Source organism: Bubalus kerabau, chromosome 14 (genome assembly GCF_029407905.1).
Source record: "Bubalus kerabau isolate K-KA32 ecotype Philippines breed swamp buffalo chromosome 14, PCC_UOA_SB_1v2, whole genome shotgun sequence".
NCBI lineage: Eukaryota > Metazoa > Chordata > Mammalia > Artiodactyla > Bovidae > Bubalus > Bubalus kerabau.
Window position 1 is genome coordinate 62607274 of NC_073637.1, and position 27605 is coordinate 62634878.

General features: G+C 38.9%; 1 protein-coding gene across 10 annotated transcripts in view; it reads right to left on the reverse strand.

The window, feature by feature from the left end:
* Positions 1–1031: 1031 nt before the first annotated feature.
* The window catches only part of RIMS2 (regulating synaptic membrane exocytosis 2), a 611677-nt gene continuing 585103 nt past the window's right edge, over positions 1032–27605 (reverse strand). For all 10 annotated transcript variants that reach the window (XM_055546480.1, XM_055546481.1, XM_055546482.1 and 7 more), the window contains 5 exons: positions 11512–11653; positions 6564–6676; positions 6150–6251; positions 4655–4794; positions 1032–3891 (listed from right to left, as the gene is read on the reverse strand). In XM_055546480.1, the coding sequence (XP_055402455.1) occupies positions 3673–3891; positions 4655–4794; positions 6150–6251; positions 6564–6676; positions 11512–11653 (716 nt within the window). In that variant the 3' untranslated portion in view covers positions 1032–3672. The remainder of the gene's footprint in view (positions 3892–4654; positions 4795–6149; positions 6252–6563; positions 6677–11511; positions 11654–27605) is intronic.

Genomic DNA, 27605 nt, shown 5'->3' on the forward strand with positions numbered 1-27605 from the left:
GGATTTCTTATTTATCAAGTGCATGCGTGAGCCGCTCAGTCATAGCTGACTCTTTGAGACGCCCATGGACTGTAGCCCTCCAGGCTCCTACATCTACGGGATTCTCCAGGAAAGAATACTGGACTGGATTACCATTTCCTTCTCCAAGGGATCTTCCCAACTCAGAGACTGAATTCAGGTCTCCTGCATTGCAGGCAGATTCTTTACCATCTGAGCCCCCACGGAAGCCCATTCTAATTAATCAAACTCATTTTGCAGTTTGATGAATCAGCCTAGAAGGTATGGAGAGACCCTCTCTTCCATTCATATGTGACAGAAGCGAGTCTCTGGACTGGTTGTTATATGTCAGTCATAGCTGAGTCGGTAAAGAATCCACCTGCAATGCAGGAGACCTGGGTTGATTCCGGGGTCTGGAAAATCCCCTGGAGAAGGAAATGGCAACCCACTCCAGTATTTTTGCCTGGGAAATCCCATGGACAGAGGAGGCTGGTGGGCAACAGTCCATGGGGTCGCAAAAGTTGGACATGACTTAGGGACTAAACCACCATATGTCAGGTTACCACGTATAATTCCCCAACTGAAAATGCACCCCACTCTGGTCTCCCACGAAGCTGGACTGACACATCAGTGGAAACACAGCATAGAGCCAACTGTCACCTTGTCATCTCCACCCAGGGAATGGCAGAGCTTGTACATGATTCTGACCCTGCTGTCAGTGGAGGCCACACTGACTCAGAAACCTCATTCATTTAAATTTGGGAGTTGCCAAGTCACTTCATCAGAAAGCACCTCAATGTGGAATGACCTTTTGAAAAGCAACAAATTTAATGATGTGAGCTGAAATCCTTTGGCTTTTAAAAGAAGTGCTCTGCTGAGGGCTACCTGCCAAGACCATCGGTCTGCTTCTGTTACGGAGAGGCAGAAGAAGATGATTTCAGTGTCTCTAAGTGATGTGTGGGTTCAGGGAAAGAGCTGCAGTGGGTTTGGGGATGCGTGGGGAGAAGAGAAGTCAGAAGGCCATGCATACAACGTCTGTAAAGAAAATGTTTTATTTAAAGTGTTAAATACCATCACCAGAATGAATTTGAGTTTTACATTAGTTGGTGTTCATCACAGGACTAATCTGCCCTTTTTATTTTTTTCCAACTGGAATTCCCTTTACTTTTAAAACATATTATGTACAGGGCAGCAATGGTCACTGGCATAATGCTATTTACATGACTAGGTCACAAGTTGAGGTGCAGACATGTGAAAATTAAAAAAAAAAAAAACCACCAACTTTAAAATAAATACTGCATAATGACAGGTATGTACAAATATTCCATACAGTCATGTCCTTCTTATTAAAATTAGAAATAATTTATATAGATTATGCGACTGCATCTTAGTATCAGGAAAATGTTAAACGTTTATTCTAAGGGATAGTATAGACGCTATAGGTCTATTAAATCAATTGTTGCTGGTACACAAGTGTCTAAATTATTTCAATAGTTTTATTCATTTATTTCACAACTTTACCTGGGTCCATCGTAGGTCTCAGAATGTCAAGACACAGTCTCGGTGTATTTCATATTGCACCACATAAAGAGAAGGCATTTTTAGTGATACTCATTTTTAACTTTTGCACCATATCAAGCATGATAGTTTTTAATGGTCAGCATTGAATTTAAAAGGAACACAAAAGAGCAATTTTTGTGCATGGCATTAACTTAAACAAATGGTATGTATGTAGATTTCAAAAGTTGTTGCTAGAAGTTAAAATCAATCTATAAGAACATGTTATCAAAGTGTACAGAAAGAAATAGAAACTATGGGTGGCTTATTACATTACTCGGTGACTTTTCCTCTAAATAGGGGAACTTAAGAGAAATTTGACCTTGCAGCACCACCCAATGGTAATAACTGTCTGTAAAACCAAAGGCAGGGGTTTGATTTTAGGGCATTTGTGTGTAGACTTTTGGTGATGGCATCAAAGAACTGTTAACAGGCAGATTGACTTTCTTTGAATTACCTAAAAATCGGAGCTTTAAAATTATCTGTTGCAAATTTATGTTTGCTGTGTTTCTTTAGAAATATAATTTGTGAAAAATTGAGTTTTACTACAGAAAAATGAATTAATAAACTGCCCTGTCTTTCAGGGCTCCAAATTTTTAGCAGTGCTTCTAGTCATATAGTAAATGGAAATTGGCTAAAGAAATTGCTTTTAATTAATTAAAAACAAAACCTAAAACCTTCTAGAAATAATACTTTAACCCCTGTATGAATAATGCTGGTGCTAAAAACAAATTTATTAGACATTACAATGGCCACATGATTTTAGGATTTTCCTGTAAACTGAACTTGGAAGGTGAAAATAAAATTACCATGCACTGTACAATAAATTGCAAAAGTTCAAATATCTTCTTTATCAAACACATGCTGACTTACTTTAATGTACTCCCAAGTCATGTTGCAAAATCCTTTTCAACATGCTTGAAATAAAGAAAGCTCTTAAATAGTTTTTTCCCTCTTTGAGAAATTCAGATGTATCTATAGCTCTGAATCGAACATGGGGTATTAAGAGAGTATTAGGTCAAAAAACTTGTCATTTTTTTTTTTTAGCATAATGTTCACTCTAGTAGGGAGAAAGAAAATAAAAAGATTAAAAGAGGGAGAAGACGAAAAGTGAGAGAAAGGAAGAAAGATGTGAATAATTTGCACATGTTGAACTTTGTAAGATTTGTATATTTACCATGGAAATAAATTGAATATATTATACTTATTTGTCACATAAAGAGAATTTTAAGTATTTTCTAGAAAGTATTTTCTTCTGCAATGTCTGCCAAAACACAGACTGTGATTAAAGAATAAACATGGTGTGTCTTTGTATCACCCTGCTGCATTCTCTCCCTTTTTTAAAACCATGCACTAGTGAAATTTATTTTTAAAAATAATATAAATTGTCAAAAATGGCTGAATTTTTTTTTTTGCAAGTTGCAGCCCCAAGAAAATAATTTAAATATTCAGCTAATCTGTCCATGCAAAAAAAAAAGTTTAATTTCATTCAGTACAGTGTAGCCACAGAATTTTGTTTTTCAGAGACCAACACAACTTGGCATTAGTGAATGACATGCCTGCTGGAGCTCTGAGGTCTGCCACTGCTCACGTCGTCACTTGGACCGGCTGCTCCTGTCCAGTCCGGGGGAGGGCTGACGTTCTGTCCTAGACCTCATCTTTGGTCTCTTGCTTTTCACCTGATGCTTCCCAGGACGCAGTCCTTCACTTATAACATGGCTTAATGGCTGGATAGCTCCATTTCTGTGGCATCACAGGATTTTGGGGGTCAGAGAAATGAAGAAAAAGGAACAATAAAAATATAAAGGTGCCATTGAAAAGGGCTTTTGTTGCATGAAACTGACTGATTCTTTGATATTAATCCATGGCTTCAGATTGGACCAAAACTCGAGTGTTACTGAACTCCAAACCTGATAGTTCTTCATAGCTCCGCTCCTTCACCTGAGGGCCTCCTTTAGGGCACAATGTGTGCAACTTCCTCTGAGAACACAGGATCGCTTTGTATCCCTAGGAACAGGCTCAGAAGACACAACATTAAGCATGCAGTGTTACCAGGGTTTGCGACCTGTGATTTTTTTTTTTGTAACGCTGGTTGCTATGACAACAGTTTTACAGCTGCTATGAACGAGAGTAAGAAGGTCCAGTTGAACTTTCCAGAGATGATTGGGAAGCTCTTCTTGTCAGAGGGGCCAAGGTTGGATCTACTAGGGAGGAAGGGGGGAAGAGTTTGAACCAGCCGATCACCATGTTGGATAGCTCCAGTTCATCTAAAAGTATCTGGGCCACTCCCATAAAGGATTTGTGATCCATGCGGCCATAGTCTCCCCAGACAATGATCTGTTGGCAAAATTAAAAGAGCAATGTCAGTACAATCATGTATGTAAGAGCTTGTAAACCAAAATACAATCAATTAATGAAAGCTCAGTTGGCAAAAAATCCACCTGCAATGCAGAAGACCCCGGTTCAATTCCTGGGTCGGGAAGATCCTTTGGAGAAGGGATAAGCTACCCACTCCAGTATTCTTGGGCTTCCTGGTGGCTCAGCTGGTAAAGAATATGCCTGTAATGCAGGGGACCTGGATTTGATCCCTGAGTTGGGAAGATCCCCTGGAGAAGGGAATGGCTACCCACTCCAGTATTCTGGCCTGGACAATTCCATAGACTGTATAGTCAGTCCACAGGGTCGCAAAGAGTCAGATACGACTGAGCAACTTTCATACAATGTGCTGACATCAAACATCGAGTTATGTAGTTGTATTTAATTACTGGGATAGTTATCTTTACTGGAATTCAAAGGTACAGTCGGAAAACTCTACAGGAGTATTAGGATCCTAAGCCATTAAGGAAGATAAGAGCTGATGTGTGATGGGGGTTTACAAGTCTATAGTTGACTTTAAAGGAAACTGTGTTGGCTTTTTTTCCTATTTTTTTTCCATTATGGTTTATTACATTCAGCATAGTTCCCTAGAGTGTACAGCTTTATAGCGCTGGCCACTGCTTGGAAGTTTCCCAAGAATTTCAGCTGGGGGGAGGATTGGAAGAGAATGTTTGACTCCATGAAGACACCTTCTTAGGTAAGGAATATACAAGTCAATAAATACCTGTAAAACCTTTCCTTGGGGACTTTCTTCAAAAGATAATAGTTGCTGGTAAAGGGGTTCCAGCGTTTTTCTTGCCACTTTTGTTTTCTTTTTGGCTATGCAGACTCCATTATCTAATAGATACACCTTTACGTATGGTGCTTGGGAAAGAAAACACAGGAGAGTTAAGTGATGAGCTATGGTTACAGAACACCCAACTTGTGGATGACACCTGCCACAGCTTAGTCACTGGTTAAAAGAGCCAGCAATCAAAAAATCACTGGCCTTTCCACATTATGTCAAAATTATGAGATAAACAATAGATAAATTAGATAACAATAGATTAGATATCAGTCATTCAGGTAGTTTTAGGCAGTTAACACAGCCTCTGAGTTGATTACTGTTTTGCCATCAACTGGTTTTATATACTGCTTTTAAAAGAGAACTCTCTAACAATATCCAAGAAAGAGGTCTCACTCAGTTTTTCATGTGTCAATTCATAAATCTAGTTAAACGTTCTCAAAATCATACTGTTTTACCTGTCCCCATGGAGCATTTATCACTCAAAAGGGCTTATTTATTGATGGTGTGGGTACAAGACAAGGGTGGGATTTGATGTAATATGTTCAAATTATCTGGAAAGAGGCAACTAATTATAAATACCATGGATTGATATTTTTCTGACAGACTCTTTATAAAAGCATTTTCATGCATGTACAAATTGCGGTATTCTTTCTAGCAATCAGGTGACTAAACTCTGAGACCTTTATGAACACAACTGTCTTACTCAGCACTGCAAAGTTGTACAATAGGCAACACTGGGTAACAACATGAACTTTCTAGGTTAGAGATTCAAAATTACAATTCGTTCAGTGGAGGTGCTGAGGTGAGAAACCAAGTTTCAGTATTGTTCTGTACATCAGGTCTGAAGTTGTCTACATCTCTGCACCAGGCATCTGGAATCTTTGGCATTCCCTATGGCTCTAAGCACCTTAGATTATAATATTTTGGTACAAAATGTGAGATTGCAATAAAAACTTATAATGGTGCCTCTCTATACACTCCAGGAAGTAAGAGTCTTCTAGCTAGAATGTCCTTCATCTATGGGTTTATGCTATTTTGGGGACCTATATGTACCTATATTTATTCTAATTCCAGAACTCTAAGGATTTCTAAGGAGAATTTTGAAGCTCAGATAAACAGAATAACACAAAATATCAGCTAACAAGAACTTCTTAGGTAATTCATTTTGTGCAACATGTACATAAGTGTGATAGTTTTTATTTTGTAGGGTTTCTACCACATATGTGCTTATTAGCTAATGACTTCTCCCCACCAGATGACCCTGACTGGTGCTCACTCAGGAGAAACGCAAACTACTACAGATAACTGACTCATTTATCAGTACCCTTGATTATCTAAAAACAAAGTTTTCAGCACCTCTTCAAAAACAAAGTCTCTGAATTGAAAAGTGTAGATGATGAACAGTAACAGAAGAAATCTCTCTTGTTCTTACCTGGCAGTGTCTTGGAACCTGGTTTCACAACAAGGCCACGGGCCCGAATTATTTCCACCTCCAGCTGTCCCTTTTTGTCCATCATTCCTACCTGAATGTCACCTAATAGCGAGTGAGGAAGAAACAAACAGGCCTTAACACACAAAAGCAGATGGAAAAATGCTTGTGTCAAAGATCTTGGTTTAGCCTTGTTGGCTCATTTCCCATGTAGTTTCCTACATTCAAATATATTTTAAAATGTATCAGTGATATCTTACTTTAAAAAGCATATAAATTAAAATGGAAAAAGTTGAAGGTTATGTTGTTAAAGATACTCATTCCGGATAATACTCCTAAAGATCTTATGAAATTGGGGAATGTGATTTTTCAATAAGCTAAAAGGGAAACAGCGAATCACATGACAGAAATTCTTACCCATGGCGGGTGTGGCCAGAGTTTGGCGCCCCACTAGCTGGGCAGGGCCAAGGCCATCCAGAAAATCACTGAATTGGCTATCCGAGGCCAAGCGGACACCAGGGAAGATCAGACTAAAAGCAAACACAGAGGATTATTTTGTGTTACCCTCCACTCCTGTTTCCATCTAACCCCTTGCCTGTGGCAGGAGAAGTTGGTATCGCCATTTTGTCACATATTAACTGGATCCCGAGCGCCCCCTGCACCCCCACGGCCCTCCTTCTCCTCCAGCAGCCCGAGTCCTGCACTGTGCGCACACTTCTGTCTGTGTGCCTTTCTCGTGTCTGGAGGGCACGAGCTGTGAGTTCTACGTACAGAACTCCTACACGCTGAGCACTTATTCTGTGACTGGCATGAGCATACTGAATCTCTCAGCTGCATTATGAGACAGTCTGTTATTTAATCCATTTTCATCAGTGAAGAAAGCCTTCAGATTACTGCCATCAATACCCAAACACACTATTTCTTCCTCCTTAAAGAAATAAAAAATCCCTTTCCCAACACCCTTTCCCCTTCAGCTACAATCTCATTTCTCTCCCTGGAATTTCTTGAAAGAGATGTCTCTATGTACAATCTTTTCACTTTCTTTAACTTCTTTTTTTTTTTTTTTTCCTGCCGCACTGCACAGGCATGTGGGATCTTAGTTCCCGACCAGAGATCAAACCCGTGCCTCCTGCTTTGGAAACTCGATGTCAACCACCGGGCTGCCAAGGAAGTCCCTATCTTCAATTTCTTTCCTCTCATTCTCTAGTGAAACTGTAATCAGTTTTCCCTTGCTCTCTTCCAAGCTTTGTTTTTCTCTACTCCACCAAAACTTCTCTGATAAAGGTTACCTAATAACTAGAGTAGTAAATCTTGATTGTTAATACTCTGTACTTGTCTAATTGAACATATTGGTCTCATTTGATCCAAATGATCATTCCCTCTCACTTGAAACACTTTGCTTCCTGAACTCTGTAGTCTTCTGGTTTTCTTCTGCAGCTATTTCACTGTTTCCTTTGCTAGTTCTACCACTAAATATAGCCACTCAATCCTTTGACCTCTTCCCTGTATGTCCCAATTCCCTTGGCAATCTCATCCTATCTCAAGGTTTTAAACATTGTCTGTAGTGACATTACCTTGACTGACATCTCCAGCTTGGGCTTCTCCCTTGGGTCCCAGACCTGTATTCTAACTGCTCTACTTACCTGCTTGAATGTCTAACAGGCAATCAAAACTCAACTTGTCCCACACTGACTTTCAACCCCCAAACAAACAGAAAACCAAACTCTGTTCTTCTCAAGAGGATTCCTATCTTAAATGGCAACTTCATTCTTTCAATTGCTCAGCCTTGCAATTGTCTTTTCCTTTGGACAGACTGCTAAAGCTATAATTCCCAGTTATGACTGTATTTGAAGGTAGAAACTTTAAAGGATGGTTAAGGTTTTCTGGGCTCCAAAATCACTACAGATGGTGACTGCAGCCATGAAATTAAAAGATGCTTACTCCTTGGAAGGAAAGTTATGACCAACTTAGATAGCATATTCAAAAGCAGAGACATTACTTTGCCAACAAAGGTTCGTCTAGTCAAGGCTATGGTTTTTCCTGTGGTCATGTATGGATGTGAGAGTTGGACTGTGAAGAAGGCTGAGTGCAGAAGAATTGATGCTTTTGAACTGTGGTGTTGGAGAAGACTCTTGAGAGTCCCTTGGACTGCAAGGAGATCCAACCAGTCCATTCTGAAGGAGATCAGCCCTGGGATTTCTTTGGAAGGAATGATGCTAAAGCTGAACCTCCAGTACTTTGGCCACCTCATGCGAAGAGTTGACTCATTGGAAAAGACTCTGATGCTGGGAGGGATTGGGGGCAGGAGGAGAAGGGGACGACAGAGGATGAGATGGCTGGATGGCATCACTGACTCGATGGACGTGAGTCTCAGTGAACTCCAGGAGTTGGTGATAGACAGGGAGGCCTGGCGTGCTGTGATTCATGGGGTCGCAAAGAGTCAGACATGACTGAGCGACTGATCTGATCTGATCTGATCTGAAGGTTAAATGAGGAGAAGGCAATGGCACCCCACTCCAGTACTCTTGCCTGGAAAATCCCATGGACGGAGGAGCCTGGTGGGCTGCAGTCTATGGGGTCACTCAGAGTTGGACATGACTGAGCGACTTCACTTTCACTTTTCACTTTCATGCATTGGAGAAGGAAATGGCAGCCCACTCCAGTATTCTTGCCTGGAGAATCCCAGGGACGGGGGAGCCTGGTGGGCTGCCGTCTCAGGGGTCGCACAGAGTCGGACACGACTGAAGTGACTTAGCAGAAGGTTAAATGAGGTCATAACGGTGGGGCCCTAAGCTAATATGATGGTGTCCTTAGAAGAAACGCCAGGGGTACATATGCAGAGGGGAAATACCATGTGAGGACCTTGTGAAAAAGTGGCCATTTAGGGGCCAAGAAGAAGAGAGGTCTCAGGAGAAGCTAAACTTGTTGACATCTTGATCTTAAGACTTTCATCCTCCAAACCTATGAGAAAATAAATTTCTGTTGTTTAAGTGGTATTATTTCTGTGTTTTGTTTCTTTTTATTTTTTTTAACAGTAGCCCTAACAAACTTCCTAGATAGCTCAGTGGGTAAAGAATCTGCCTGCAATGGAGGAGTCTCAAGAGACACAGGTTCAATCCTTGGGTCGGAAGATCCCCTGGAGGAGGGCATGGCAGCTCACTCCAGTATTCTTGCTGGAGAATCCCGTGGACAGAGGAGCCTAGCGCGCTACAGTCCATGGGGTTGCAAAGAGTCAGACACGACTGAGCGCAGCGCAACAAACCAATACACACTCTTTCTCTCACATTCACATCAAATGCATTATTGAATCTTATTGGTTCTCCTGTCAATACCTCCAGAAGCTGACCTCGCTAATGCTACCATTCAGGTCCCAGGATCATTTTCTCCTTCTGTGTTGCTGCAACAGCCTTCTGAACGATCCCCCTGTTGCCACTTCTACTCTCCACTCCCACAGCAACCAGACTGATCTGTTAGAGCTGAAGTCAGATAATGTCAGGTGTCTGCTCACTGTCCTGCATTGGTTTCTCATCCCAATCTGAGTAAAGCAAAGTCCTTGCAATGATATGTAAAGACAACACCAGCCGTCCACCCCTGCCCACCATATCTCTAATTTCTTACCACTTCTGCCTCACTCCCCAGGGATGCCCTTCCCATTGTGGTTGCCAGGCAAGCTCCTGCCTCAGCCCTGCTGCAGCCTGAAATGTTGTTCATATACCTACATGCTCACTAACTTCCTTCAGATTTTTACTCAGATGTGCCCCCTTTCCCTGTCTGTCCTTCATAAAACCCTATCCTTAACCTACCATCTCTCTTCCTACCTTTATCTCTTTAGCACTTACACCACCCAGTCTATTATATATTTTACTAGATTTTTTTATATATGCACTTAAATACGTTTTCTAGTTTATTGTCCATCTTATCTGTTAGACTGTGAGTTTGATGAGGGTAGGGTTTTTTCCTTCTGTGTTTACTACTATATCTCCAGCACTAGAACCATGCCTGCAATACTGTATGTACTTATTAAACTCAACTAATGAATAAAATAAATGAATGATAAAAAATCAAATAAATAAATGAATCTTAAAAAATTACATAACTTGCCCAAATTTGTATAGCACCAAAAACAGATTAGCATTTAAGCCTATATGATTCTAAAGCCTATGTCAAACCAACAACTGAGTTTTGCCCCCTTGTGTGATTTATATCCCCAACTCATGGTGAAGCACCTAGAACATTAGAAGGTACGGAAATACCTGTTGAGTGAATTTATGCGTATTAACCCCATTTCTCCAATAAGACAATAAGCACCTGGAGTGCGGGGGTCATCGTTCAAACGTTTAAAATCCCTAACAGTATCTAACACAGCGCTTTGCAGTGGTGAGTGCTCATGCACATTTCTTTTTACTTGATTCTCCATCTCTTTTAAGACTTCCTTTATTAATGTCAAATCTGTTTCTTCCCCCAAGCTTAATTCCCAAATATATAATCTGAACATTTTTAATGCTTCCATAAATATCACATATAACCTTATTTATAGATGTATGAAAACCATATACATCTCTTGTATTTACATAACTATGCTACGCAAATGATTCCTAAGGCAATATCATCAACGCTCTGCCAGCTGCTCCCATGGCCACACATTTGTGAACTTAACTACACACTATGTTCCCTAAGCATCTGCTGCTTCCATAGTGATGACAGATGAGGTCACTAAACCCCCCTTTCCTCTATTAATGTCCTTTACATATCTATCTACAGCTCTGCAGTTGCTAATTACTGTTAATTCGTGGGTGACAGGGCTGTACAATCATTACGAAAGCCTTAAAAATACCTCAGACACAGTGGAGTCAAGGGAAAGCTACATGATAATTACATAAAGGAAAGGCTCAGCAAAGTTTGTGGCGTTTCTTTTTTGTTGTTACATTTATCCAAACTGTTACTGGATGGAACTAAGCATGTATCAGTTTTCTATATTTTTTAGTGATAACTGTTAGAGCAACGATTTTCAAAATTAGCATTGTACATGTGGCATGGGCATTGGAACTTACAGTGTTGCTGTGTTTTTATGTATCATTTCAAGGTAGGGCAAACTTCCATTTGTGACAGCTATATTTTAGTATCTTGCCTTTAAAGTGAAACACTTTATCCCCAAACCTATGTCCATTGATATAAAAAGCCAAGCATGTCACATTTCTCAGTGGCAGGTAAGCAAAAGTTTTCTTCACAGCAAATCAGCCAGTGAAGGTTAAAGCTGTGCCCTGGAGCATGCGAGTTAGCTTCTGTGAAAGCAGAGAGAGACAGGGAGAGAAGGAAGACTGCAGCGAGGCGTGGAGGAGACCACTGCTCGGCCAGCATCACTCACTTTCCTTCTGAGCTGTAGCTGTTCATGCTGCCGTCGGTAGATTCTCGGCTCGCTTGTCGAGTCATCCAGTTCCTCATTTCCACAGCCAAGCCTGTTTCTGTACTTCTCTGGACAGTGCTCCGTAGCTTTTTACCTCCGGTTTCTGCAAAGACAGAAAACAAAAGAGGTGATAGTTCTGTCATCACCATCAGGTAACAAATGCAGCAGCCAATGCACTGAGGTTCTCAGATGAAAGAAAAAAAAAAACTGCATAAATCTAAAGTGCTTTTATGAAGGAGACAGAAAAGGTATTTCAAATCTTGTCTTGAGTGGGATGAAAATTTTCTAAAAAATTGTCAAGAAACACAAAATACCATTGTTTTATTTCCATTTAAAACAGTGTTCAAATAGGTAACAAAAGGAACAAAAAGGTTCAAACTATGTAAAATAAAATAAGCTTTGTTTTCATTGTAATATTTAAATCAAGATTTAATTTATGCCTGTCTTTTTCTTTTTTCTTTCTTTTTGTCATAGTCAAAGAAGTAGGCCTTCACATTATTTCCAAAGAATAGGTGGTGAGTAATCCTCAATTCTACCTTCAACTTTCATAGAAAAACTTGTTTTTGTAGAGTGATGAATATTAGAAAGTAAAAAGAAAGCTACACTAAGGAGACAGCCCTGCCTGAAAACACTTTTCACATCTCTTGGCAGTTTTCAGAGAGATTCTCATAGGGAATGAAAAACCCAGCATTCCCAAGTGAAAAAAGAGCTTTTGAGCTTTTGGTCATGGATAGTCATGTTCTTAGGGCTTCCCAGGTGGCTCAGTTGGTAAAGAATTCACAGAGACCCAGGTTTGATCCCTGGGTTGGGAAGATGCCCTGGGGAAGGAAATGGCTACCCACTCCAGTATTCTGGCCTGGAGAATCCCATGGACAGAGGAGCCTGGTGGGCTACAGTTCAAGGTGTCTCAAAAGAGCCAGACACAACCTAGTAACTAAAGTACAATCACCACCAAGTCATGTTCTTAAGGATCTTTAACAGTCTGACTAGGAGGTTTGCTTATGGAAGCCCAGTAGGAGGCCAAATAGGAAAGAAGCAGAGTCAAGACCGCAGATGTGACAGACGTACAAACTGCCATCTGCAGAGGACAGGAGGAAGGAGCTCCTGCTCACAGAGAGGGTGGGATTTGAGATGGGCTTAAAATTTGGGCAGATTATGATCCAAGAAACAGCCCCAATTGTTAGAGACCTTACAGGTTAGAATGTGGAGCTGAGAGACTCAGCAGACTCAGCTAAAGCTGCAGCAACAGGGGGATGGCTCAAAATACTTATATTAATTCACTCCCTGTCAGGCCTCACTATTTATCCACATCGACCATACATATGATCAGTATTTTGGGAGATGGTAAACTCTTTTATTGCCTGGTATTAATAACTTCCTTTTAGATCAATAAATACTTGGTGATATTGCCAATGACTTGTGGAAATCCTTTCCATCAAACCTCTTGAAATATACACTCACCATTTTGAAACACTGCTTTAAATTTCATCTGTTCTCTACTTCCAACTTTAATGTACATCAAAATGCTTTAATAAGTACATATAAAACATGTAATGACTGATCTCAGATCCACAGATCAGTAGATATGTAGAGTGATCTACAACTGAGGCTGATATTTTAGATAATTGATAGTTAAAACATGTTGTACTGATATGAACTATTCAGAGGAGATACATCACCGTCCATAGGTGAGGGAAAGCACATCCTTCCAGAGAAATGATTAGTTAATATGTGTACAAAATGATAAAATGTTAAAATTACTCATTTGCAACCTCCAACGGAATAATTCAAATAAGACATATCAATGGATGCTAATGCCATTAAATAAAAGAATATTAACATAAGCCAAAAAAATCATCCTACAAATTAGTTCTAATCACTACAGGAGAATACGTATTTTAACATGGGGAAACCTGGCTATTGCCATCTTAATCACGGGAGCCAACTTAGTAGCACTGATAGTGTGGCAATCACTGTAGCACCTATCAGGTTGATCTGGACAAAAATATACAACCTGTTTCTAATCAGGTCTTTGTAACAATCTTCTAAGTTTTCAGAAATAGGAGAGAATAACAAGATAAATGATACACACACACAAAACCAGGTAAACCCAGAACATGGGATTTTGTTCAAGAATCACTTAAAATTAATATCATGAAAACTAACAAGGTGGGAAAATTGTCCCAGATTTAAAAATATCACAGGATGTAACCATTAAATGCTATGAGTATACTTTGGTTTCTTAAAAAAAAAAAAGAAACCTTAAAAGCAATATACTAAAAGGAATTTTAGGACAAGTAGGGGAAATCTGAATATGAATTGGATATTAGATAGGATAATAAAATTGTTAATTTTCCTAGGTAGATAATGGCATATATTATATAAAATTTCCTTATCATTAGGAGATACATGCTGAAGTATTTAGATCTCAAGTCTTACATTGTTTGCAACTTACTTTCAAACAGTATAGCAAAAAATATGCATATTCATAAAACAAAGAATGAAATGTTAACAACAACAACAAAAAGGATGGGGATGAAGAGTAGATCTTGACAGTCATACACTCAATATTTATGATTTTATTTGAGAGTGATTCTCAGAATGGCCACATTAAATTGAGTGAAGTTAAGTCAAAGACAAATATCATATCACTTATATGTGGAATCTTAAAAAATGGTACAAATGAACTTATTTACAAACAGAAATAGAGTCATTACCAAGGAGGAAGAGGGGGAGGGATAAGTTGGGAGACTGGGACTGACATATACACACTATTATATATAAAATAGATAATTAATAAGGACCTACTGTATAGCACAGGGAACTCTACTCAATACTCTGTAATGACCTATGACAGGGAAAAGAATCTAAAAAAGAGTGGATATATGTATAGTATATATAACTGATTCACTTTGCTATACAGCAGAAATCAACACAACTTAAATTAATCAAAAGAGTAGTAAAACTTTGTACAGGTATGAGGAATCATGAAAGGTGCTGAGCTGGTGTGAGGGAGTCCTGGCCCCTCTGTGGAAGCTGCACTATTCGCTTCCGGTGAAGAATGCCTGAATGAAAAATCACCACCAACTGAGACATACAACTTCAGTGACATCTGAAAATTCAGAATGAGGGTATGCACAGAAAACATGATTTCCTAAAGGCCTCAGAACACAGCCTTTGCAGTGTTAAAAATCTACTATTTTTCATTTAATGCCTGACTCATCACAGCAAAAGTAACTTGAAAACCTGCTATTATAGGGTAAAGAGAATTAGCCACCATTTGACAAAAAATAACAGTACAATAAGCATGTAATCCTCTTGTTTACAGATTGCTTTTAACGTGTCCTCTTTAGAATTTTCACAATCCCCATTTTACACATACAGTATCCCAGGGTCCCAGCTGTGACAAAATTCCCTGAAGCCATACAGAAAATAACCAACCGAACCAGAGTTTATACACAGTTTCCTGACTCCCAGTTCTCTGCTATTCCCTGATTTGTTGTCAGAATATAACTGATGAGTAGCCTGTAGCGCTGTTCAGGGAGAGGATACTGAGCTGTAATATATGGAAGGCCCTACTAGAAGCAACTGCCGGGATGGAAAGAGCAGAGCACAGTGAAGAGGTTGGGCCCCAGTACACAACTGCTTCTCTGAATCCCTTAGAATCCTTACATTATCATGTACCAGCTGGCTGACATGAAGCAAGCTAGTTTTTCTGTGACTCAGCTTTCTTAAACTTTACATGGCAATGATAATAATAATGCCTACCTCTAGAATTTGTGAGGGTTAAGAAAAATACATTTAAAATGCTTAGGATAGTGCCTGCTATATAGAAAATCTTCAATTAATGATACTTAGTGGCCACAGGACTGGAAAAGGTCAGTTTTCATTCCAGTCCCAAAGAATGGCAATGCCAAATAATGCTCAAACTACCGCACAATTGCACTCATCTCACACACCAGTAAAGTAATGCTCAAAATTCTCCAAGCTAGGCTTCAGCAAAATGTGAACTGTGAACTTTCAGATGTTCAAGCTGGTTTTAGATAAGGCAGAGGAACCAGAGATCAAATTGCCAACATCCGCTGGATCATCGAAAAAGCAAGAGAGTTCCAGAAAAACATCTATTTCTGCTTTATTGACTATGCCAAAGCCTTTGACTGTGTGGATCACAATAAACTGTGGAAAATTCTGAAAGAGATGGGAATACCAGAGCACCTGACCTGTCTCTTGAGAAACCTATATGAAGGTCAGGAAGCAACAGTTAGAACTGGACATGGAACAACAGACTGGTTCCAAATAGGAAAAGGAGTTCATCAAGGCTGTACATTGTCACCCTGCTTATTTAACTTTCTATGCAGAGTACATCATGAGAAATGCTGGGCTGAAAGAAGCACAAGCTGAAATCAAGGCTGCCGGGAGAAATATCAATAATCTCAGATATGCAGATGACACCACCTTTATGGCAGAAAGTGAAGAGGAACTTAAAAAGCCTCCTGAAAGTGAAAGAGGAGAGTAAAAAAGTTGGCTTAAAGCTCAACATTCAGAAAACTAATAAGATCAGGGCATCTGGTCCCATCACTTCATGGGGAATAGATGGGGACAGAGGAAAGAGTATCAGACTTTATTTTTTTGGGCTCCAAAATCACTGCAGATGGTGATTGCAGCCATGAAATTAAAAGACACTTACTCCTTGGAAGGAAAGTTATGACCAACCTAGATAGCATATTAAAAGGAAGAGACATTACTTTGTCAACAAAGGTTCGTCTAGTCAAGGCTATGGTTTTTCCTGTGGTCATGTATGGATGTGAGAGTTGGACTGTGAAGAAAGCTGAGCACCGAAGAATTGATGCTTTTGAACTGTGGCGTTGGATAAGACTCTTGAGAGTCCCTTGGACTGCAAGGAGATCCAACCAGTCCACTCTAAAGATCAGTCCTGGGTGTTCATTGGAAGGACTGATTTTGAAGCTGGAACTCCAATTCTTTGGCCACCTCATGCGAAGAGTTGACTCATTGGAAAAGACTCTGATGCTGGGAGGGATTGGGGGCAGGAAGAGAAGGGGACGACAGAGGATGAGATGGGTGGATGGCATCAGTGACTCGATGGACATGAGTTTAAGTGAACTCCAGGAGTTGGTGATGGACGGGGAGGCCTGACGTGCTGTGATTCACAGGGTCACAAAGAGTCGGACACGACTGAGTGACTGAACTGAACTGAACTGATATGCAGAGTACATCATGAAAAATGCTGGGCTGGAGGAAGCACAAGTTGGAATCAAGATTGCTGGGAGAAATATCAATAACCTCAGATATGCAGATGATACCACCCTTATGGCAGAAAGTGAAGAACTAAAGAGCCTCTTGATGAAAGTGAAAGAGGAGAGTGAACAAGTTGGCTTAAAACTCCACATTTAGAAAACTAAGATCATGGCATCCGGTCCCATCACTTCATGGGAAATAGATGGGGAAACAGTGGCTGACTTTAGTTTTTTGGGGCTTCAAAATCACTGCAGATGGTGACTGCAGCCATGAAATTAAAAGACATTTACTCCTTGGAAGGAAAGTTATGACCAATCTAGATAGCATATTAAAAAGCAGAGACATTACTTTGTCAACAAAGGTCCGTCTAGCCAAGGCTATGGTTTTTCCAGTGGTCATGTATGGATGTGAGAGTTGGACTATAAAGAAAGCTGAGTGCCAAAGAATTGATGCTTTTGAACTGTGGTATTGGAGAAGACTCTTGAAAATCCCTTGGACTGCAAGGAGATCCAACCAGTCCATCCTAAATGAGATCAGTCCTGGGTATTCATTGGAAGGACTGATGTTGAAGCTGAAATTCCAATACTTTGGCCACCTGATGCGAAGAGCTGACTCATTTGAAAAGACCCTGATGCTGGGAAAGATTGAGGGCAGGAGAAGAAGGGGAGGACAGAGGATGAGATGGTTGGATGGCATCACCGACTCAATGGACATAGGTTTGGGTGGACTCCGGGAATTGGTGATGGACTGGGAGGCCTAGCGTGCTGTGGTTCATGGGGTCGCAAAGAGTCGGACACGACTAAGTGACTGAACTGAATGATACTGTCATTAATACTGAGGCTTCCCTGGTGGCTCAGAGGGTAAAGAATCTGCCTGCAATGCAGGAAATCAGGTTTGATCCCTGGGTCGGGAAGATCCCCTGGAGTAGGGAGTGGCTACCCACTCCAGTATTCTTGACCGGAGAGTTCCATGGACAGAGGAGCTTGGCAGGCTACAGTCCATGGGATCACAAAGAGTTGGACACAACTGAGCAACTAACACTTTAACTTTTCATAAGTATATATATGGGCTTCTAGACAGGAAATTAGAAAACATGTTTTCCAGGCCAATCTCTACCACCGACTAGCTGGCTCTATGGTCTTCTCTGAGTCATTATCCCCCTTCTGAGTCTCAGATTCCTCATTTATGAAAAAAAGAGGAGGGGGAGGGGGACAGATAATCTCTGATCTCTTAGCTCTGAAGTCTGAGTTTCTATCATTCATTTATGACCATGACCATGATTAACAGCATACACTGAAGAGAAGGCTATTCACTGTCGTTTGATGGAATCAAAGAATTCTAGGCATATGCTATGCATTTATAATAGCTTTTTAAAATATGTCTTCCAAATGTACTTTTATCTGATACATTCATAGACTTATTTTAAAAATAAATGTATTTTTCAATACTGCAAATCCTTTACAATACATTCACAACAGAAGTAATTTAACCTAAATACAATTCATTATGATGAATCACATTTAATGTTTCAAATGCTTTATCATGTTATTCAACCTAAAAATCTATATAACAGAGAATGTCTATATAAAGTATATTAGGCAGAATTCTAAGATGACTCCTGTGATTGAGCTACCTTACGTGGCAAAGGGATTTTGCAAATGTAAGTAAGGTTACTAGCCAGTTGACCTAAAGACAAGGAGCTTATCTCAGTGGGCCTAACATATCCACATGAACATTTTGAAAGCAGAGTGCCATCTCTGGCTGGTTCCAGAAGAGTCAACCAGGGTGATTTGAAATACAAGAAGGATTCAGTGTACCTTTGTGTCTCGAAGATGGAGGGGACCATGTGGGAAGGACCTGAGAGTAGCCTTTAGCAATGCCTAGCTGAAAGGCAAAAAGAAAATGGAGACCTCAGGCCAACACCTGCAAGAGTCTGTTCTCTGCCAATACTCAGCCCAGCCAACACCCTAACATCAGCCATGTGATGTCCTGGGCAGGAACCCAGCCGGGCCAGACGTGTCCTACAGAACAGTGAACTAGCAAATGGGTACTGTTTTAAGCTGCTAAATTTGTAGTAGTTGTTAAGCAACAAAATGTAATTCTTTAGATCATTTTTTTAATGGGATATGTATAAAAATAACATGTTGTGACCACAGGAGTAAACCAATGGAAATTATTTGTAAGAACTCAACAGCCATAATAAGGAAAAAAATATATTTTAAAACATATGTAAAAATATGTACGAATGTGTACTTTGTCATGTCCGTCTCTTTGCAACCCCATGGACCGTAGCCCGCCTGACCCCTCTGTCCCTGGAATTCTCCAGGCAAGATACTGGAGTGGGTAGCCATTCCCTTCTCTAGGGGATCTTCCTGACCTTGGGATTGAACCCTGGTCTCCTGCATTGCAGGCAGATTCTTTGCCCTCTGAGCCACCAGGGAAGCCCCAGTATTAATAACATTATCCTCTGGAGAAGGGAATGGCTTCCCACTCCAGTATTCTTGCCTGAAGAATTCCAGGGACAGAGGGGCCTGGTGTTACAGTCCATTGGGTGGCAAAGAGTTGGACATAATTAAGCACGCATTTGTATGTATATATACATATATACACTGCACAACTATCATATACATATATATGATATGTGTGTGGGAGTTAAAAAGATGTTTAAAAATACTCAGGTAGAAAACTATAAAACTAAGGTCCAGATTATGTTGCTGTAGAGCTCTTAAACCATTCACTCTAGTGTTGGGTATTTTAATACAGTGTATTTGGAGAAGGTACCTGCAGGTAAAAATCAAATTCTTGAAGTACAAAACATCACAAGCAGAAAGCAACACAGGAGATGTCCCTGTTATTCTTCTTTATGTAGTCTACTGACTCAATTGCTTGGTACCCTCTGAATTCAAAGAAAACCACTTGATTAAATAAACAAACAAAGTTTCAGTTTCCCCTAATAATAGCTGAAAACCAGGAAACACTTTCTGGTGACTTGACAACAAAAATCAAAAAGTCCTTTCTGCTGCAGATTTTAAAACTCTCCCAAGCCCCAGAAGGAGGCTAACAGTCAAATGCCTAACAATCTCAGAGTGACTTTCCAAATCCTGTGTCCACAGAACCCATTCCTGCTTCCTCTTACCTGGAAAATCTCACCCCTTTTGGCAGACAACTTATTTTAGAGTCAGGATTTTCCTGATGTTAATATGGAAAATGATTTATGGAAACAGGTTGAAGATAGATTGGTAGATCCTGAAAAATGACTTTAATTTTTGGTTTTGACCACAAGAGTTAATAAGCCTATTTACATATTTTATTGAAATATTTTGCAAGTATAATTTAGAGAATCCCTTTGCATTTCATCTAGAGATTTAAAAAATGCATTAAAACATGAGAATTTCTAAAATTACTGATTTATAGAATTTCAAAAGCTATTATAGGGATCCACTGTATCTTTGTAATTTTATGTACTCCCTTTCTATAGCAATGAGCAAGTTGAGGTTCAGAGTAGCTACTTTCTCTTTAATAAAAGATTTTTATATTTAAAAACCAGCAATGATTTCAAATTGCACTTTAGCTGTCTTTTATTAATAACTTCTCTAATTTCTCAAAATTTCAAGTTGCCTCCAGCACTCTGGCTGGCTACTGTTTAGTAACTTCACATTGGTAGATATATCAGGATGTGAAAGAGGTTGGCTTATTTACCCACTTTGTCCAGCAAGACCTCAATATATGGATATTCCTAAGTAGATTACTATATGGTGTATAAAAGCTTGTGCACTTATATTTATGTTTGTTAGGGCTTCTTACTATAATAAACATAATTCAAGTCTCTGAAAGTCTAAGCAAAATAGGGACAAATATCTGACAATTTCTTTTGGGCTAATCCAGGATTTGAATTAACAACTAAAATAAATAGAAATTAATAGAAATTAACCATTGATTTTCAAAATTGTTTCAGAGTTTAACACAAATTCATTCATTTCATCAGCTTTGTCACAACTATTATGAAAGTTAAATATTAATAGCTTTAATACAGTAAGCTACAAGTAGAGGTCACAGTTATGGTAGACATTAGGGCTGTTAAAATATATTCACATTTCTCCCACTTATGAAGTTCAGTGTGGTCATGTGACTTTCTTGGGCAATGAAATGTGAGCAAAACTGGCCCATGTAACTTTAGGGCCAACAGAAGCTTCAAATACAATAATGTGTGAAAAAATGTACACCACGATGAAGAGGGATTTATGTCAATTATGCAATGCTGGTTCAATTTTCAAAAATCAGTTAAGGTAATCCATCATATCAACAGGTTAGAATAAAAATCACATGATATCAATAGATGCTGAAAAAGGATTCAACAAAATCCAGCACCTATTCATCATAAAAACCTCTCAATAACTAGGAATAGCAGAGAGCTTCCTCAACTTGATAAGGAGTAGCTACAAAAAGCTTACAACTAACATCTTACTTAATAGTGAGAAACTTGAGCTTTCATACTAAGATCAGATACAAAGCAAGAATTTTCCTTCTTACTATTCCTTTCAGCATCATACTGGGAGCTCTAGCTAATACCGTAAAAGAATAAAAGGAAATAAAAGGTATATAGATAGAGAATGAAGAAATAAAACTGTTTTTGTTCACAGATGGCATGATTGTCTATGTAGAAAATCTGAAAAGAATGGACATAAAAACTCCTGGAACTAGTAAGTGACTGTAGCAAGGGTGCCAAATACAAGCTTAATATTTAAGTCAACTGCTTTCCTATATGCCAGCAATGCACAAGTGGAATTTGAAATTAAAAATATAGTACCATTTACATTAGCATCCAAAAAATGGAATACTTAGGTATAATAGCTAACAAAATATGTACACGATCCATATGAGGAAAACTACAAAACGCTGATGGATAACATCAAAGAACAACTAAATAAATGGAGGGATATTTCATATTCCTGGATAGGAAGACGTAGTATTGTTGAAATGTCAGGTCTTCGCAACTCGATCGGCAGACTGAATGCAATCCCAATCAAAATCCTAGCAAGTTATTTTGAGATCCTGACAAACTGACTATAAAGTTTACATGCAGAGGCAAAAGACTCAAAGAATAAAGTTGGAGGACTGACACTATCCAACTTCAAGACTTACTATTGTGTTACAGTAATGGATCAATAGAACAGAATATACAGCCCCCAAATAGACCCACATAAATATAGTCAACTGATATTCGACAAAGGAGCAAAGGATTCGAAAACAATGGGACAGAGACAGTCTCTTGAACGATGCAGCCAGAAGTACAACTGGATGTCCACATGCAAAAAAACAAAACTAGACACATACCTTAAACCCTTTACAAAAATTAACTTAAAATGTATCACAAGCCTAAATGTAAAATGCGAAACTATAAATCTCCTAGAAGATAACATGGGAGAAAGCCTAGATGACTTTGGGTATGGTGATGACTTTTTAGATACAACAATAGCATGATCCATGAAATAAAGAATTGATAAGTTGGATTTCATTAAAATTAAAAAGTTTTGCCTTGCAAAACACTCTGCCAGGAGAATGAGAAGATAAGCCACAGGCTGAAAGAAATAGTTGCAAAAGACATATCTAATAATGGACTATTATCCAAAGTATAGAGAGAACTCTTAAAACACAACAATAAGAAAACATACAACCTGATTATAAGATGGGCCAAACAGCCTGACACCTCACCAAAGAAGACAGGGTACAGGTTATTATGGCAAATAATCATATGAAAACGTGTTCTAGATCATGTCATCAGGGAAATGCACATTAAAACAACAATGAGATACCAGGACACACCTATTGTGTGTGTGTTAATTGCTCAGTTGTGTCTGACTCTTTGCAATCCCTTGGACTGTAGCCTGCCAAGCTCCTCTGTCTATGGGATTTTCCAGGCATGAATGTTGGAGTGGGTACCCATTCCCTTCTTCAGAGGATCTTCCTGACCCAAGGATTGAACCTGGATCTCATGCATTGCAGGTGGGTTCTTTACCATCCGAGACACTAGGATTAGAATGGCCGGAATTTAGAATACTGACAACGCCAAATGCTGCTGAGGAAATGGAGCAACAGGAACTCTCATTCATTGCAAACTGGAACAGACACTTTGGAAGACAGTTTATGCTTTCTTATAAAACGAAGAGATGACCTCAGAGAATCAGAACACTCAGCTCCCACTTGTTAATATTGTTAATAATCATTAATCCTGATTTTAGCAAGAAATAAAACCAAGCCTATGACTCTTCTGCAGTAAGATCATTCTATTTTTTTCCCATAAAAGTGGAGGCTTACCACTTTGGTATTCCTAACACATTGAAGAAATGATAACTCTAACTCTTACTCTTTTGGGAGTTGTCATTTCTATGGTACCTTCTTGTTCCCACTATCTGATGTTGCTATTATGACAAATGAAATTTATTTAGAAAATTGCTCCCCTTGCTTTTTTTAGCTGACAGGTCTGTCCTTGGTCACACATCAGTCCACTGATATTTTTGTGCCTGTTTCTCTCTGAAGAATGGACATGAAATATCATCAACCTCGTCTTAACTCTCAAGTCAGCTATTTTGAGGCAGCATTTTGTGGTGAGAAGAGCATGCCATTTTAGAATCAGATGATATGTGTTCAAGTTTTTATTTGATCATATGCAAACTTGAGATCAGATTTAGCCTATGTCACAGAATAAATGAAATGCAGTGGTATTTAATGAATAGTGATAAATAAGGATTGGATACTGTAATCTATGTGAAAGTGTTTTGAAAACTGTAAAATGTTATACAAATCCTTCTTTGAAAAATGACTGGAATAATGTGAAATTATCCTAAACTTAAAGGGAGAAAACTATATATAAGTAAGTGGAGTCCTGCCATAGGAAGGAGAGCCTGCTGGCCAAACTGGATTTAGGGGTTGCTTTCTGGACAGGGGAGCCTGGTGGGCTGCCGTCTATGGGGTCACACAGAGTCGGACACGACTGAAGTGACTTAGCAGTAGCAGTTCTTCATGCAAACCCACTGTTTTCAAATGATACCAAGGCAGTTGCCATTAAGTTGAGAACAAAAGAAGTGGGCAGGGCACAGAGGCTGGAAACTATAACAGGATCTTGAGGCTAAAATCTTTGTCCAATGAGGTGTTTGGTTAGAGTCACTTACACTTGAAACTGTCTGGAATCAAACAGCCTTCTGAATTTCTGAAGGATCTGTATAGAAAAAAATAATTACCAGTCCATTTATAATACAAAAGGTAACTACTTTTTTTCCTAATCTGTACTAGAGACAAGTGGGCTATACGTTCTCTCTAATGCAAACCTTTGTGGCCATAAAGAATAAAGGACAAAGAAACACTTTCTGAAAACAGAAACCAGGGTCCCAGATATGTAAACCAAGAAATGTATTCTACTCTCAATCTTGACCATTCCCTCCAAATGGGATTTGAAAATTCCTGTGGATGACTGATTGCTTTGTGTTTCTTATTCTCTCCTTTAGAAATTAAAATGTTTACTTTGGCTATCCTGTTGCTACCATTTAAACAGGATGTACTGGAGGCAGATAATACATCTTACAGTTTACAGGTCACTATAACATGAAACGGAGAAGGCAATGGCACCCCACTCCAGTACTCTTGCCTGGAAAATCCCATGGACGGAGGAGCCTGGTGGGCTGCAGTCCATAGGGTCGCTAAGAGTTGGACACGACTGAGCGACTTCCCTTTCACTTTTCACTTTCACGCATTGGAGAAGGAAATGGCACCCCACTCCAGTGTTCTTGCCTGGAGAATCCCAAGGACGGGGGAGCCTGGTGGGCTTCCGTCTATGGGGTCACACAGAGTTGGACCTGACTGAAGTGACTTAGCAGCAGCAGCAGTATAACATGAAAAGCCATATGTGTTTATGAGGGAGAGGACTATACATCACTCAAAGATCCTAGACTTCAACCTGCAGGTAAGTGGATTACAGTTTAAGGTTGTCTTTCTTAGAGATTATCTATGTTCTATATGTAAAATTAGAATGTCCACAGATATCTGGTGGCTCACTCTGCTGGAAAAGTTAAAAGCCATACACTTCACCTTAGGTTTCTTCCATAGATTTCTTTTACCATTCCTGTCTGTTTATCTTATTGAACAAAGAGGAAAATTACCAAATAACAAGCTAGTATTTTAAAAAATTAAAAATAGGTAATTAGGCTGAGCTTAATAGTTTTTGTCCCCCACTGGTAATCATATCATTAGGTGGATATTTGTTAGTGTTTTGGGCTCACCAGCATTTGAACCTTCTTCCTGTGTCTGAGAAACAACCCATCCTTTAACTGTATAAGCTAATACTTTCACCTGTCATTTTCTCAACCTGCCTGTCAATGAGGACATGAGCAAATGGCCAAGGTTCTGCTGATCAGATATCATTGCTCCAGACTTACTGAATTTTGACAGGAAGAACCAAAAAACTTAGTTTTACCAAATCACTGGGCTACTACAGGGCTTTGGAAGGTAGGGGAGCTAAACTGTAGGTAAGAACCAGATTGTGAAAGATTTTGAATGTCAGGCTAAAGGTTTTATTTAGTAGGAGATAGGAATCTACTAAAGTTTTTGTAGAAGGAGTAATGCAAGATTAAGATGATGTTTAAGAAAATTGATCTGGGAACAATGAAGTTAGATTTGAGTGGGGAGATCAAGAAATGGAAGAGAGCAGGTTGGGAGATTCACATGATTTCAAAGATGGACCAATACAGTCCTAAACTATCAAGGTAACAATGAAAATGGGAAGGAAGAAAAGACTGAGGAAAGCTGAGAAGGCAGCATTTCCTTTGTAGAAGGTCCCAACTGGGGGCACACAGTTAAGCTACACGTGGTCAATGTTGGCTCAATTATTGTTTAAATTTTTTCACTTAGGCACCAACATTTTAAAATGTAAAGGATTTAAGTAAACTGTCAGATTTATAGCTTCTCTTCGGGAAAAGAGAAGAATAAATTGCCAACCCTGGGCTGATATTCAACTTGGCATCAATTAGCTAGAACTGAGTATTCACCATTCGTTTTTGGATGGATACGCTTTCTCCAGCTTTTCAGAGTCCCTGCATTTTCCCTTTTGTATAGTATCTGGCCTACTTCACTGATGTATGTTACCTTCCTGGCCTTTGACTTATAGGAATAATAAGAGAACAAGTGGTCACTGAAATAGCTAAAATAAATGTCCCTTTCATTTTAGTCTAATTAGGCATAATCTAAACCTTAATGATTCTTCAAAACTAGAACTGATATTATCATTTTTGTGTTAGCTTTTTCAACTGGTCAAATAGTATTATACATACTATATATATATATATATCACCTTGATATATATATATGTGTGTGTGTGTGTGTGTGTGTGTGTGTGTGTGTATAGCATTAGGTAAATCCCTTCCTCCCCAAATAAACATCACTGCCATATCTGATAGATTATTCAGAATGATCTTCTCTGATCAATAATATGGACCTATGAAGACCAGCATAGAGCACTTGACCTTCGTTCTTGGCAGCATTGGGAAGCTGCCACTACGACTTTCTCATGGGTTTCTTTTATAAGTCATTACACACACCATGTCTCAATAGGGAAGCTTGTCCCCATTTTCTAGCTTTGAATTTAGTGAACCTGCTCAAGGATCATAGCAAATTGAGGTTTAACTTCACTTTTGTATTAAATTTAAATTACTTTAAGGGTATTATTTGGACACTTGGCAGTGACAGATTTTTAATTTTTGATTAAAATGCAATATTTGATAAGCATTTTGAGGGAACTGTTCTTTGATTTACCTTTTTAAATTCCAAAGTCTTTTGCCTCACTTTAGTCCATGGGGTCACAAAGAGTCAGACACAACTTAGTGTGACCTTAGTCAGACACAACTCAGTAACAATAAGCCAAAACATAAATCTAATATAAAAACTGTGCTATTGTTGAATATGCTGTGGACTCATGTAAGAAGTGATTTACTATATAGAACCAATCACAATCTAGGGGATATTATATGTATAGTATCCTCTAAGAAAAGATATGTATTAGGACTAGTACTGTCTATTCGTGTCCTGTCCCCAACACTGGCATTGTGAAAATACACAAAAGCTATGAACAGTGAATTTTAATAAGTCTAGATCACACATCATAATTTTAAAACAGTGTAAATATAGTGGCTAGCAGTCAGTTACACTGATATTCAGCTTGAAAAGAATGGTAGAACTATATACTGTTGTTATTAATAGTGGAATACCTACAGTGCTAGACATGATGTTTGTATTTAGGAGGATTATATTTAAGTGTATGAATAATTTTTTGTTCCAATGGAGCTTGAGTAAAGTGCTAAGCTCCATTTTAATCAAATGGGACTGCTTATTAAGAATTAGGTACACAGGGAACTATATTCAACATCCTGTGATTAAACCATAATAGAAAAGAATATTAAAGAGAATGTATATATGTATAACTGAATCACTTTGCTGTACAGCAGAAATTAACACAACACTGTAAATCAACTATACTTTAATAAAAAATAAAATTAAAAAATAAATATATCACTTAAGGATTAGAATAAAATAATGTCTTTTACTGATTGTACAGCCTCTTTAAGAGTGGAGGATAATTAAACAGGTCTTCTGAATACAGTCTATTTAGTTCCTTTTATATTAATTCCTCATAGCTTCACTGTCACATGCAAAGACACTTTCCTCAGTTCTTCTGGTGATTTTTAAACTATTCTTATTTCTTAGATGGTTTTCCTGTAACTTAACTTTCAAAACAGTGGCATGTAAAAGAAATT